This window comes from Gadus macrocephalus, chromosome 1, assembly GCF_031168955.1.
Source record: "Gadus macrocephalus chromosome 1, ASM3116895v1".
NCBI classification, from domain to species: Eukaryota; Metazoa; Chordata; class Actinopteri; order Gadiformes; family Gadidae; genus Gadus; species Gadus macrocephalus.
In genome coordinates, this window is record NC_082382.1 from 8,102,106 (window position 1) to 8,115,451 (window position 13,346).

At 51.0% G+C, this 13,346-nt stretch overlaps 2 protein-coding genes and 1 non-coding gene across 4 annotated transcripts in view; 1 reads left to right on the forward strand and 2 right to left on the reverse strand.

Moving 5' to 3' along the window:
• lrp1ab (low density lipoprotein receptor-related protein 1Ab) overlaps positions 1-13,346 on the reverse strand; it is a 93,474-nt gene that overhangs the window by 26,415 nt on the left and 53,713 nt on the right. For both annotated transcript variants that reach the window (XM_060064717.1, XM_060064708.1), the window contains exons 28-48: positions 12,567-12,698; positions 12,075-12,302; positions 11,406-11,580; positions 11,118-11,212; positions 10,743-10,892; positions 10,447-10,587; positions 9,930-10,058; positions 9,113-9,244; positions 8,860-8,994; positions 8,490-8,619; positions 8,251-8,377; positions 7,927-8,078; positions 7,670-7,794; positions 6,973-7,347; positions 2,498-2,687; positions 1,902-2,106; positions 1,222-1,414; positions 975-1,100; positions 665-793; positions 292-411; positions 84-197 (exon numbers count right to left, since the gene is read on the reverse strand). In XM_060064717.1, coding sequence (XP_059920700.1) covers positions 84-197; positions 292-411; positions 665-793; positions 975-1,100; positions 1,222-1,414; positions 1,902-2,106; positions 2,498-2,687; positions 6,973-7,347; positions 7,670-7,794; positions 7,927-8,078; positions 8,251-8,377; positions 8,490-8,619; positions 8,860-8,994; positions 9,113-9,244; positions 9,930-10,058; positions 10,447-10,587; positions 10,743-10,892; positions 11,118-11,212; positions 11,406-11,580; positions 12,075-12,302; positions 12,567-12,698 — 3,303 coding nt within the window. The remainder of the gene's footprint in view (positions 1-83; positions 198-291; positions 412-664; positions 794-974; positions 1,101-1,221; positions 1,415-1,901; positions 2,107-2,497; positions 2,688-6,972; positions 7,348-7,669; positions 7,795-7,926; positions 8,079-8,250; positions 8,378-8,489; positions 8,620-8,859; positions 8,995-9,112; positions 9,245-9,929; positions 10,059-10,446; positions 10,588-10,742; positions 10,893-11,117; positions 11,213-11,405; positions 11,581-12,074; positions 12,303-12,566; positions 12,699-13,346) is intronic.
• LOC132467482 (galanin receptor type 1) lies at positions 3,893-5,766 on the forward strand. Its single transcript, XM_060064801.1, has one exon. The coding sequence runs from the start codon at positions 4,643-4,645 to the stop codon at positions 5,696-5,698; it is 1,056 nt and encodes a 351-aa protein (XP_059920784.1). The 5' UTR covers positions 3,893-4,642; the 3' UTR covers positions 5,699-5,766.
• Positions 9,605-9,739, reverse strand: LOC132467781 (small nucleolar RNA SNORA57). Its single transcript, XR_009528077.1, has one exon. It is a non-coding gene; the product is annotated as a small nucleolar RNA SNORA57 (small nucleolar RNA).

Consider the following 13,346-nt stretch of genomic DNA (forward strand, 5'->3'; position numbering starts at 1 on the left):
ACCTATAGGGGGAGGGAGGGAGAGGGGCGCGCTAGAGAGAGAGAGTGAACAAGAGGGAGAGAGGAGAGAGAGCCATCACTCACGGCAGTTCATCTCGTCGCTGGCGTCCTCACAGTTGACCACTTGGTCGCAGCGGCTGTAGTTAGAGATGCAGCTTCCGTCCTTACACTGGAACTCGCCCAGCTTGCACAGAGTCACTGGAGAGACAACACGTTTGGTACGTTCAGAGGTTGGCGCACATTAATCCATCCTACTAAGAGACCGAACGCATGAGGGTGAACTCTCTCTCACTGTTGCAGGGCAGTTCATCCGAGTGGTCGCCACAGTCGTCGGTGCCGTCGCACCAGAACTGGTGGCCGATGCAGCGGCCGTTGATGCAGCGCCGGTAGCCCTTCTTACACAGCCGATTGGCTGTGGAGGACGATGATGTCATAGTCTGGTTAGCCTGATGATTGGTTATACATTCAAATGATTTTGTGTTCTACAAACACCAGTTGGTAATCCTTATGAACCTGTGGGATTGATTGAATTGTGTGCGCATTTTACGGATGTTATTTACTTAGTGATGTGAATTATTGGATAACGGTGGAATAATATTGTGGGACACTTTATGGAAAGTTTCCATTGAAACTCTCTGAGCAGGTCCTTCAGACCAGAGCCTCACCGCAGTAGGACTGCTTCTCGTCAGACTTGTCCTTGCAGTGGGCCATGCCGTCGCAGGTCAGACTGTAGTTTATACAGTCCCCGTTGCCACACTCAAAGTCCTCCACGCTACCACAGGAAATGTTCAGAGCTGGTTGGAGCAAAGGTGGACAAATATAGTTTCATTACTCATTTAAAATGAGTACTTCAGATACATTTTGAAGATCAGATCTCCTCAAACATATTTTTACTTCCCCCCCCACACCCTACTCTGATTTAAACAACAGACAAATTTCCCCTCCCCCACCCCATCTCCCCTTCCTCGCTCCAACCTGAACACATGTTGTCCTCAAGGAGTCGACGGTCTCCACGGCAGCTGCAGTTGACCCGTCCGTCTGAAGTGGGCAGACAGAGGTCCTGGCAACCTCCGTTGTTTGTTCGGCACGGAGAGAACTCACCTGTCAGAGTGGAACAGTCATTACCCTCCGTTGACGTCACCATCGATCGACACAGCTACTGATCACCGTGGCTCGTTGATTATTGATCCACTAGTGAATGGATAGGTGAACCCCCACTCACAGCTGTTGGTGTCGTTGGCCACGGCGATGATGCCCATGGGCTGCTGGGGGATGTCGGCGCGCAGCACCTTCATGTCTCCGCCCGTGTACTTGTCGGCGCGCAGCACGGCCCGCCTCACCCAGTCCGTCCAGAAGATGTAGTCTCCGTACACGGCCAGGCCGAACGGGTGCACCGGCTCGTTCTTCAGCAGCATCTAGAGGACAAGGACGGACACGCACACAGGCTGTTAAACACACACACTATCAAACACAGACTGTTATACACACACAGACTATTACACACTGATTATTACACACACAGACTGTTAACACACACACTCACACATACACAAACACACAGACTGTTGCACACTCAGACGGTTAAACACAGACTGTTATACACACACAGACTATTACACACTGATTATTACACACACAGACTGTTGCACACACTCACACATACAAACACACAGACGGTTACACACACAGACGGTTACGAACGCACACAGACTGCTACACACAGACTGCTACACACACACACACACACACACACACACACACACACACACACACACACACACACACACACACACACACACTTACACGTTCAGAGGATTACACACACACAGATTACTATGGACAAACTATTATGGAGGTAGTTAAATTATTAAGGTCGTTCGGCGTCGGGCACAGAGGACTCACGTAGCGGTTGCTGCCGTCGTACTCGCAGCGTTCGATCTTGTCCAGCGTGGCGTCAGAGAAGTAGAGCTTCTCGGCGCGGTGGTCCACGGCCAGGCCGTTGGGGGTCTTGATGTCACTGCCGATGATCACCAGCACGTTGGCCCCGTTCAGGGAGGCCCTCATGATGCTGGGGGCCTGCTCGTTCCAGTTGGTCCAGAACATGATGCTGATGGGAGGGGAATCATGCAGGAAGATTGGTTTTCCCCAGAGAACAGGGAAACATTCTCCCCAACAATATGTTCTGGGGTTTGAAATACCACAGATCTACTGGGCTTGTGTCTACAAGCCAGGAAGTTATTTGGATGAAATGTCGGGAAAATCTGAAGATGTCCATTTTGCCCATGATTCTTTTAGTTAATATAATTTGTGTTGAAATTGTCAGTAACCAAACTTGAAGAAAATACTTTGGATTTGAAATTTGACATTCCTTTCCTACACTTCATTGCTACGCACTACATTTCCCCCGAGGTTTCCTTTCCCCCCCCCCCCTCCCCCCGGCTGTTTAGACAGGAACACATCACTTCTCGCACCACGGTGAGAATGAACAGAGCACTCACTCCTGGCATTCGTCCAGCACGAAGGCGCGGGGGTGGTCGTCCCCGGACATGGTGACCACCGTGTTGCGGTTGTAGGCCACCGAGCGGCTCTGGTCCACGGTGTGGCGGCTGATGGTGGAGGTGGTGTAGCTGGTCCAGTATAGCGTGTCCCAGCCCCGGTGGTACGCCAGGCCCTCCACCGACCCCACGTCTGGGAGGGGAGAGGGAGGAGAGAGCCAGGGGTTAACGTCGGCTTCCAAAGTTGCGTCCATGACTTCGGTTCTCATTGAATACATTCATTTTGATTTTCTTCTGCGAGCTGTAACAAGAAAAAACATTATTTGACTATTTCTCCTGGCAGTTTTTTATTTCCAAATATTTCCCCCTGCGTCCCAAAAAATACAGAACATTTAACAAGGTTATCAAATGAAGAGCATTTAAATAACCGTACAAAAAAAAATGGAAAATCTTAAAATGGTAATTGGAGACTATCCTTGACATCATTTGCCACGCTCCTTAATGATGGAGGACTTTTCTTGGTGCAGCTCGGTCAAGGGCAAAGACTACTCCAGTATAAGAGGTTTGCAGAGAGAGTCTTGAGGAGGGAACACAGATAGCCTGCAGTCCACTTTAAATCAATCATCCAGTCTTTAGTGGCGGCCTGCCTCTAGTCCTCAACACGCCTTATTCCAAATCATTTTTGAAGTCTTCCTTTCAGAAATGAAGCTCTCTCCGGGGGGGAATGGTTAATTTAGGAGGTGAGGGCAGGTTTAAAAAAAAAAAAAAGACGAGGTGAAAAAGACTATAACCACCGCAAAATACATTTCTTTAAAGCTATGTTCACCCACTTATCCACATATTACCTGCCTACTTTCTCTCACAATCAATTCAGCACCCTTTCATCTGTTGAAGCTCTATTTCGAGCAGTGGATGCACTACGATATACACACAGTTACGTGAAGGCTACTTGGCACTAAGCATCACCGTGTCTTCAAAAGGTTTCCAACCTTTTCCCCCCCCCCCCCGTCATCCGAGAAACCACATTTATGAACGCTGTTGCTCGACAATAAAAGCCTGGACTGTTTGTTCATGTCAAACAGTTCATGAATGTGAGGATAACTGGGCTTTTGGACGGATGAGGAGGCATTTAATAAACATCGTTGTAGCTAAAACACTACGTCAGAGGAATATAAACACACATCTTAAATAATCTACGATCGGCTTAAGAGAATCATGGAGAGCCAACGGATTCCGTTCCCACTCATCTACACGGACCAAAACAGAATGGCCATAGTGGCTTTGAGTCGCAGCTCATCAGAGGTGAAGTAAGAGAATAATCTCGTCCGTGCCTCCATCCCCTCTCTCTTTACCCGGACCAGACAAGCCACTGTGCAAACAGTACGGTACGCCTGCTACATAGTACATAGTACAACAGACAAAAGCTCCCAGCTCCCTGTCGCCTGCTGACAACTCGCAACCTTTACCCTGAATCTCATGCATTTGGATTTTTCTGATATTTCCCAAAGTCCTTTTTAATTGGAGCTTGAAGAGCGTTTGAGATTTACTAGAGGATTTTCGCCATCGCCGGTGGTATCGAGAGGCTGTAAGCCTCTGGAGAGCTTGTGAGAAACACGACAAGGAGTACACTAACCAATACGAGCACTCATCATGGAGTAGAGTCGAATGCTTTTCGTGTGGAATAGCGGCCAATAACCCTTGGGATTCATTCGTTCTCTGTTGCCTGGTTTCCAGAAATCAATAGCACCGTGACAAGAGTTACCGCTGCGTTTGTGCAGTTTAAACACTGGCTGCTCTTCTTTGGAGCACATCTAAAAAAAAAACACACCTCATGGAAGGTCATCTTTTCATTTCCTCAGTGAGTACAACTGGATTTCTTCATATCAACTGATGGGAAAAGGTTGAGAATAACTTCAGATCAACTTTTCTTCAAGGGTATGAACTAACTATGAAATAACCAGGATGTATATATATGGGTCATCTTTTCCTTCAGTGATGTCCCAGGCTATATACCCCAGCTGAGTGTTTGTATCTTGATTGCCTGAATAGCTGCTGATACTGCCGACATCTCTTTGGGGTGACGGCGTGCTCATGACGGCTCTGGTCTGAGCTTCCACAGACGTCACCCTCAGGGCATTCGTCTGAAAAATGACTGAAGGACCTTCCATGGCCGACTCCGAGCTTCAGCTGGTCAACGGCAGTGGGACGGGCGCGGCGAGGGGGGAAGGCAGCATCGTCCAGGTGGTCGTGCCCACCCTGGACACCCTCATCCTGGCCACCGGCCTGCTGGGCCACTCCCTGGTCGTCGCCATCCTGGCGGGCCGGCGGAGGAAGGACAGCCGCGCCCCCCACAGCACCGACACCCTGCTGTTGGCCCTGAGCGCCGCGGACGTCCTGCTGCTGCTCTGCCTGCCCTTCCACACCTCCGCCATCGCGCTGGGCCGCTGGCCCTTCGGCGGCTTCCTGTGCAAGGCCATCAGCTTCCTGGGCGTGGCCTGCTCCGCCGCGTCCGTCTTCACGCTGGCGGCGTTGGCCGTGACGCGCTACCTCACCGTGGTGCACCCCAACTGGGCCTTCCGCTCCCAGATGCGCCAGCGCATCACGCTGGTCGCGGCGCTGCTCTGGGCGCCGGCGCTCGCCCTCGCCGCGCCCCAGTTCGCCTTCCGCACCGTCAGCTCCTCCAGCGCCGTGTACTGCTTCGCCTTCCTGTCGGACGTCAGCCAGCTGGTCTACAGCGCCGCCCTCTTCCTGTGCGCCTTCGCGCTCCCGCTGGGCGTCATCGTGCTGATGTACGCCAAGATCTACCGCTTCCTGCGCGGCGCCGGGCAGCTGGGCGCGCCGCGGCTGGAGCGCTACCAGAAGCAGGTGACCCTCACCTCGGCCCTGCTGGTGGTGGTGTTCACGCTGCTCTGGCTGCCCTCCTACGCCCTCATGTTCTCCTTCGTCGGGGGCACCGTGGGGGGCACCGAGGGCTTCCGCTACGTGGCCCTCCTGGCCCGGCTGCTGGCGTCGTCGGCGGCGCTGGTCAACCCCGTCCTCTACGTCTTTATGTCCCAGAAGTTCCGGCGGGACCTGGCGGCGCTCGGGGGGAGGCGCTGGGAAGACTGCCGCCGCTTTCTGAGGGGCTGCCCGTACGCGCGGGGCAACAGGGACACGGTGCGGCCCTTTGTGCTGGACACCACGTCGGACGGAGCACAGAACTGACGGACGTCACTGGACCCCCGACTGCCCAAGCTCCTCCCCCAGCTCCTCCCCCAAGCTCCTCCCCAAGCTCCTCCCCCAAGCTCCACCCCCCAGCTCCACCCCCCAGCTCCTCTCCCAAGCTCCTCCCCCAGCGATTTCCTTTTATTGCAGGAAGTAATCTTTGTATTTTCTGATATTGTGTAATTTAGGCTGAATTGCTTCGTGTTAATAAACAATGTAACATAAAACAACACAATAACATGAATTAGGATCACGACCTTCTAGACAACATTAACCACATCAAACATTCATTGTATCAAACATTGAAGGCTTGAAAATAGTTCTGGGCTTTTAAATGTGAATTCACCTTAATGGGATTCAGGCACCTGCCCTTGAATCATTAATGGGAGTGGGATTAAAACAACACTTGACCGGGATAAGAGCTATGGGCCAAGGGTGCACGTGTGTGTTCTTGTCCCTCTACTTGACCCAGAGCCCTCAGCCAGCTGGGTTCCCATATCCAAAAGAGATGTTCACTGGGGTCTCTTTATGCAGACCACATGATGAGCAGGCCAAGGGCATGCGACAGACACAAAATAACCCTTTTCTTGTCTTTCGATAAGGACAACATGTGATGAGAGGCGATTCCTAGCCATAAGCCCAAGTGGCAACACTGACACACAGAGTGTCACTTTGAAACAATCATCCCGAGGAAGAATTTGATTTGTGCAACAAGTCACCGCTGTAAGCAACATTAGCCATTCTGTGTCTGTGGGGAGATACAATATAGTGCCATTTGGAGCCTCAAAGAACACAGTGTAGTGTAGTGGGGGTGTGCGGTTTAGCCCCACGGTAACGGGATGAGTGGTGTTGGTATGTTTAACACGTCTATACTAACGCCTCTCAAAAGTGCTGAAACACCTCGTTTGCGCTCCAACTTTACTCCCGGGCGGTGCTGAAGTCTCCCGCTTCCCGGCTACCTGCAGTGTTTACCGCTTCCCGCGGGTGGGAATTTGCAGACACCCGTGCAAAGCGTTTGACCAATCGCAACAGAGTGGGCCGTGCTGACCAATCACAGCAGACTGGGCTACTCGGGAGGGGGGCCTTAAAGCGACACGATCCAAAACGGTACAACGTTTTTTGAAAGACGCTGAAATTGGTTTTGCAGAAATGAACAGTGTGAGAATGATGAGAGGTATTTCTAACATAGAGGCATGCCACCGTATTCTAGTAGTACCCCCAAAGGCAGTTATTAACCCTGAAAAAGGGTTAAACGTGGGATCTTTAACACTCACTGTCCACCACGATCTTGCGGTCGGTCCCGTCGTCGTTGATCTGCTGGATGTTCCCGAAGTGGATGTCGCTGAAGAAGACGCGGTTGGCGCCCTTGCCGCCGCCGCCGTGGTAGTCGAAGCTCAGGGCGATCACGTTCTTCATGTGCTCGGGGTCCTCGAAGGGCTTGATGGGCGCGTTGAGGTTGGTCTCGTCCGACAGGTGGATGCTCTTCAGGATGGTGCGCTCCGAGTACAGCAGGTAGCCGTCGTAGTCGCGGCAACTGCTGTTGTCCTCGGCCAGCATGCCGTGGGCGCAGGCGCACGTCCGCTGGCCGTCGCCGCGGAACAGACACAGCTGCTCACAGCCGCCGTTGTCCACCTTGCACACGTTGGTGCCTGGGGGAGGGGGGGGGGGGACCACGCGTGTTATGGAGTTATATCATAGGGCGCGCTACACCTTGATGTAGTAAACCAGTTTCAGCGAGCTTTTCCCAGAGGACTTTGGTCTTAATTACACCAAAGTCCTCTAGGAAAGTGGAAGAGTGTGTGTGTGTGTGTGTGTGTGTGTGTGTGTGTGTGTCTGTATGTGTGCGTGTATCTGTGTGTATTTGTGTGTGTCTCTGTGTTCGTCTCTGTGTGCGTCTCCGTCTGTGTGCCTGTGTGTGCGCGTGTGTGTCTGTGTGTGTCTATGTCTCTATGTGAGCGTGTGGTTATGTACCTTGCTGCCGAGCTCTGTTGAAGACCTTGATGTCCTTGAGCTGTACGCCAATGCCAGTCCTGAGCTGAACGGAGTCGGTGGCGTTGTCCTTGCTGCCTCTCTTAATGGAGCCGTTGGCATGAGTCCTGGACAAAAAGGACACAACAGTCAGCCAATGTATCTATAATACAACACCACCTGCCTTTGCTGCCACACATCCCCACCATCGTTTCGGTCCTGATTCTAAGCGGTGCTTCCAGAGTGATGTTGAGACCCACCTGTCGCTCCAGTAGATGTATCCTTCGAAGACGGACACGGCGAACATGTCCATGTTGTTGTTGGCCAGCACCAGCTCCCGGTTCTCCCCCGTCTCCAGGTTGATGCGTTCAATCTTGTCCGTCCTGGCGTCGCACCAGTACAGCAGACCTTCCTGTCATGTACACCAGCGTCAACAAAGAAACTAACTAACTACAAAACGCAAAACTAAAAGTAAACATAAACGTACACTCTGAATCAGTATAGGAGGAAGTCGAGCTAAAGGATCTACAGCGTTCATATTGATCGTGCTGAGGGGTTCAAGGGGGCCGGGGGGCTTCACGGACCTGGTAGTCGATGGAGATGCCGTTGGGCCAGCTGATGCTGACGTTCACCATGACCAACCTTTGGGAGCCGTCCAGGCGAGAGCGCTCGATGCGGGGGTACTGACCCCACTCGGTCCAGAACAGATACCTGCAGCGCCACAAAACAACAGCATCGAGGTGAGAGGGGATCGCTTAACAACGTCCCGCTGGGCAAACATCCAAACCACACGGTGGGTGGTCCCGCCACTCGGATGACGCACCCTTTGACCGGGTGGACGGTGATGGCCCGGGGTTTGTCCAGACCGGCGGAGATGACCACGTAGCGGAAGGACCCGTTGAGCCTGGCCACCTCGATCACGTCGAAGCCCTGGTCGGTCCAGTAGATATTCCCTGGGAACACGATGCAACACGTCACGTCAAGTGGCTTTGTACGTTGACCCCATTGAAGAGACTCAACTGTCGTCACAGCCCCCCCAAGCTTAAGCTCACTTAAATGTGTTCTAAATAACTATTTAGTAATATAGATACCTGCTGCTTATAACCATTTTCTGTGGAATTGTCTGTCATCGATGAGCAGGTGGAGGTTACACTATGATTTTGTTATTCTGATTAGAACGTTGTGCCCCAGACCTGCGATCCAGTCCACGGTGATGCCCTCCACGCGACCGATGCCGTTGGTGATCACATCTTCCCTCCACGTCTGGTCTCGCTTCGCCCTGCTGATGGTGCTCAGACCCATGTCCACCCAGTAGATGGTGTCGTTCTCTGGGAGGGAAAAGGGAGGGTCAAAGGAGCACAGGGACGGAACAACGGCAAGGTTGATTCCCCCGTTGGGAGTGGAATCCACTGGTTGAGCGATGGGGCCGTTGATGGGATCTCTCACCAGCGTGGAAGTCAATGCCGACGGCCAGGGAGGTACCGGACACGGGCACCAGGGCGTCAGACTTGTCCCCTGGGTCCAGGGGAATCCCTCTGATCCCCTCATGGACAGAGTAGAGCAGGAATGAACCCATGCCTGTTCAGAAAGAGAGAGCGCGTGGAATCAGCACCGGACCGAATGGGGCTCTCAGTGGAGGGTGAAACAACATGGTGAAAGGATTTGAAGTTACTTCAAGTATTCATAGAATTCACCAATAATGTATGCCTTTTTTCTAACCACATGTCTGAATCCCTTCCCATAACTAATCAATGCATCTTTAATGTTTTGCATTATTAATATAGAGCATTATTAATGGAATACAAAATGATTTAAGATTTGTTTTTCCCATATTACGGTTCTGTTAGACCAAGAGGATAGCATGTAAGACAACTAGTTTGACTCGCAAACTCAGAAACCAACTCAGCCCACAATTGTGCGAGTTCCCTGGCCTTCTGAGTATGTACCAGCGATTGAGGATAGAACCGGCATACGAGACAACGCCAGCACCGAAGACATAGCATTGGCTTCATTCTACCTCCAAACATACAAACACGAGTACTGAACCACCACGTGTATGCCAAGAAATGGAGGGAACACCAATAATATATTAAAGAAACTAATTAAAAGTGGCAAAGGTATATTCAGTCATCATTAACATCATTTTTTTAAAACATTGAATGATGGATAAATAATGTGGAGGCGTATGATATGTTTTGTCCAAAGTGCTTAAAGATTCTAATAATATTGTCAAAGACATGCAAGTGGGGGACATGGGTGTCACCTTCACAGGACTGCTGTTCCGTCTTGAGGCTGTATCCGGCGGTACACATGCAGGCCCTGCTGGTGGGGGAGGTGGGAAGGCACAGCTGGGAGCAGTCTCCATTGTTGTTACTGCACAGATTGATCCCTCCTGCAGGACAAAGGATACACTTTAGAGTCACCTCGGTGAGCGGCACTTGAAACAGCCAGGGTGTGTTGAATCGATTCCATTTAGATGTCCCCCTAATATGATGCCCTGTCCCGAGTGCTCTTCATGTGGGTTGAAATACAGACATCCCATTTAGTTGTACTTTTGCAATAAAGTCTAATCTAAACGATGCATGACAACATTGGCACACACTGTCTCGAAAGCCACAAACTGCAAAAAATATTTTTGTAGAGACTTGTATAGACTACATAGACTTTTATGGCCAAATAAATCCAACATCAAATTAGTCAAAAACAATCCAAACCACACACAAGTTGTGTTTACTTCATTCCAGGATGTGCACAAACAGCCCCAGGGGATTCGGGTTTACCTTTCTGCACCTCTTCGTCGTAGATCCTCATGTGGAACATGGGGGATGTGTTGTTGCGCAACACTTTCCAGCTGCCCCCATCCTTCTTGTCACATGTTCCTATCTGGTCCGAGCCCTGGTCCGCCCACCACAGCTTGTCTCCTGCACACCGGAGCCAAGCAGGAAGTTACATCATGGAAACAAGTGCATCATCTGGGTTGGATGTAGGGTTGGATATATTTGCATCATCAAAGTGTCCTCAGAGTAACGCCAGAGGAATGTCCTCGGGGCGGCTGCTGGGAGTGGTTCCTCCTCACCCATGATGGCCAGTGCGGTGGCTTTGTACAGTTTGCCCTTAACGCCGTCCAAGACTTCCAGTTGGGATCCGTCCATCTCACAGCGATTGATTGTGCTGTTCCCCGAGCTGATCCAGTACAGCTGCTCCTTTTCAAAGTCAATAGACAGCCCTGGAAAGATCACACACACACACACCATTAAAGCCAACAGAGAGCCCTGAGCATAGAAAACAGACCTCTCTAAAGCATAGCGAGATGCTTTTTACTGTAACTAATTCTGTTCAAAACGCTCTTCCTCTCTCTGATGGTAATTTGTATAGTTTGTGCCTTTGTTCAATGAGTACATTTAAAAGGAATGCACTACATTTCTGTGATTGTTGAGAAGGTGCCACTCACCCACGGGTCCTCTCTGATTGGTGAAGAGCGTTGTGCGGTTGCCGCCGTCCATGTTGGCCATGCTTATGTTGTCTCCATCCGTCCAGTACAGTTTCCTGGATAAAGAACATCGTGTTGAGCAACGATGGCTTTCATGGATTGTTCTGCCTCACATAATGTAACCGTCCACAACGAGTGGATAGCAGTCGCACGGACGTCGAATGTGAAAATCAAAGCATTGAGCTTTCCAGAGTGACCACGTGGGTTTAGGGGGGGGGCTTCACAGGTGACCTAATGGGGGGGACTCACCCGAGCATGGGGTGCAGCACCAGACAGTGGGGCTTGTCCAGACCCTGGATGACGGCGTTCTTGAAGGAGCCGTCCAGCCGCGCCACGTTGATCTGCTTCTTGTTGGCGTCGTAGCTGGTCCAGAAGAGGTTCCTGGAGACCCAGTCCACCGCCAGGCCGTGGGCGTTGGGGAGGTCTGAGACAGTTCACAACCAAACATTCAGCACGCTCCTCTCCTTGTTTGTTTAAATTCCAAAATCAACAAACGAGTGGTTTGGACCTCCCACTGGTTTTGGAAAACTAGGCACGCTTATAAAAGAAATTCAAGCCAGGTCATAATCAAATAAATATGGGGGAACTCGGACACAATTATGAGAATGCTTCTCATAATTGCGCCGCTGTCTTACTGGCGGAGCGCCGTGTTTCAACAGACATGCGTGTTGGAAGTGTGTGTGTGTGTGTGTGTGTGTGTGTGTGTGTGTGTGTGTGTGTGTGTGTGTGTGTGTGTGTGTGTGTGTGTGTGTGTGTGTGTGTGTGTGTGTGTGTATGATTATTATTAACCTTTATTTACCCAGGCAAGCAAATTAAGAACAACTTTTTTATTTTCAAGTGCAGCCTGAGTGTGTGTGTGTGTGCGCGTGTGCGTGTGCTTGTGCGTGCTTGTGTGCTTGTGCGTGCGTTTGTTCCCACCGGCAGACACCACGGTCTCCACGCCCGTGCCGTTGATGAAGGCCCTCTTGATGGTCTGCGTGCGGACGTCGGACCAGTAGATGCGCTGCTCCACGGCGTCGTAGTCCACCACCGTCACGTTGTCGATGTCGGGCACCGTGAAGGAGATGATGTAGTTGTAGTAGGGGTTGTCGATGTCCACGCCGCGGATCTCGATCTGCCGCGCGTACAGCAGGAACTTGCGGGACTCTGGAGGGAGGAAGACTCTGGAACGTCAGTCGTTTATACCGAATACGAGGGGGCATACATGACCAGCAGATAGATGTTCATGTATTGGGAATACATATTCATGTTATTATTATTACTGCACCAAGGAATGGAGGCTAACGTATCCATGGCGATGGTTCTGCATACAAGATAAGCACAACCAAACCAGTTAGGGATGTCCTTCTTCAGTGTTACCGGGGAGGCAGTGTGCACGTGCGTGCGTGTGCGCGTGCTCGGGGACGGTACCTTTACAGGTGCGTTTGTCGGGCTGCAGCTTCATGAGGTGTGGGCAGGCGCAGGAAAAGGTCTGGTTGAAGTTGATAAGACACAGATGGGTGCAGGGTTCCTTCCCATCGACCGCAGCACACGGGTTGGGAGCTGAGAGAGAGAGAGAGAGAGAGAGAGAGAGAGACAGAGACAGAGACAGAGACAGAGACAGAGAGAGGGAGAGAGAGAGTAAGTATACTTGGACACAAATGAACTTAGTTGCTCGCAAAATATGTTCATTGCAATAAATCCATTAGCATGTTTAGATGTGTGGGTTGTTGAAGTGGTTGTTTTGGTCTAATAGCATGGTGCTGGTTAGATGTGGTTAGATGTTCTATGTTTATGCCAACTTTTACAAATTCTAAAGGGCAACAAACGGGGCTCTCCTGCACTCCAGCTGTTTGTTGGAGTTGCGTCATCAACGTGTGCTTGCACAATTTCACTGAGATGACATCAAGTGTCACAACACATTAAACTACTTTGGAAAATATTTTTTAAACCTTCCTCCGTCTGGTTAAAGGAAGTGAATCTTCAGAAATGTAAGATATGTTGTCTCCTCGTCAACGCCAGGGGAACCTTTCTCGGTTGCAAATAAAAAAAAAAACAGGAAAACGATAAAGAGAAAGACCACGTCGATCTGTTCTTCGTTATCCGTTTCAACTCTCTAACCACCAACACCACTGCCTTCCCCGACCAGCGCCCTGTTTCCACTTCAGCACCCCATCACCCCTGGCCTGCCGAGATTGTGACATTCCAGCC

Coding starts and splice junctions, on each gene's coding strand:
- LOC132467482 (XM_060064801.1), top strand. CDS start 4,643: ATGACTGAAGGACCTTCCATGGCCGACTCCGAGCTTCAGCTGGTCAAC.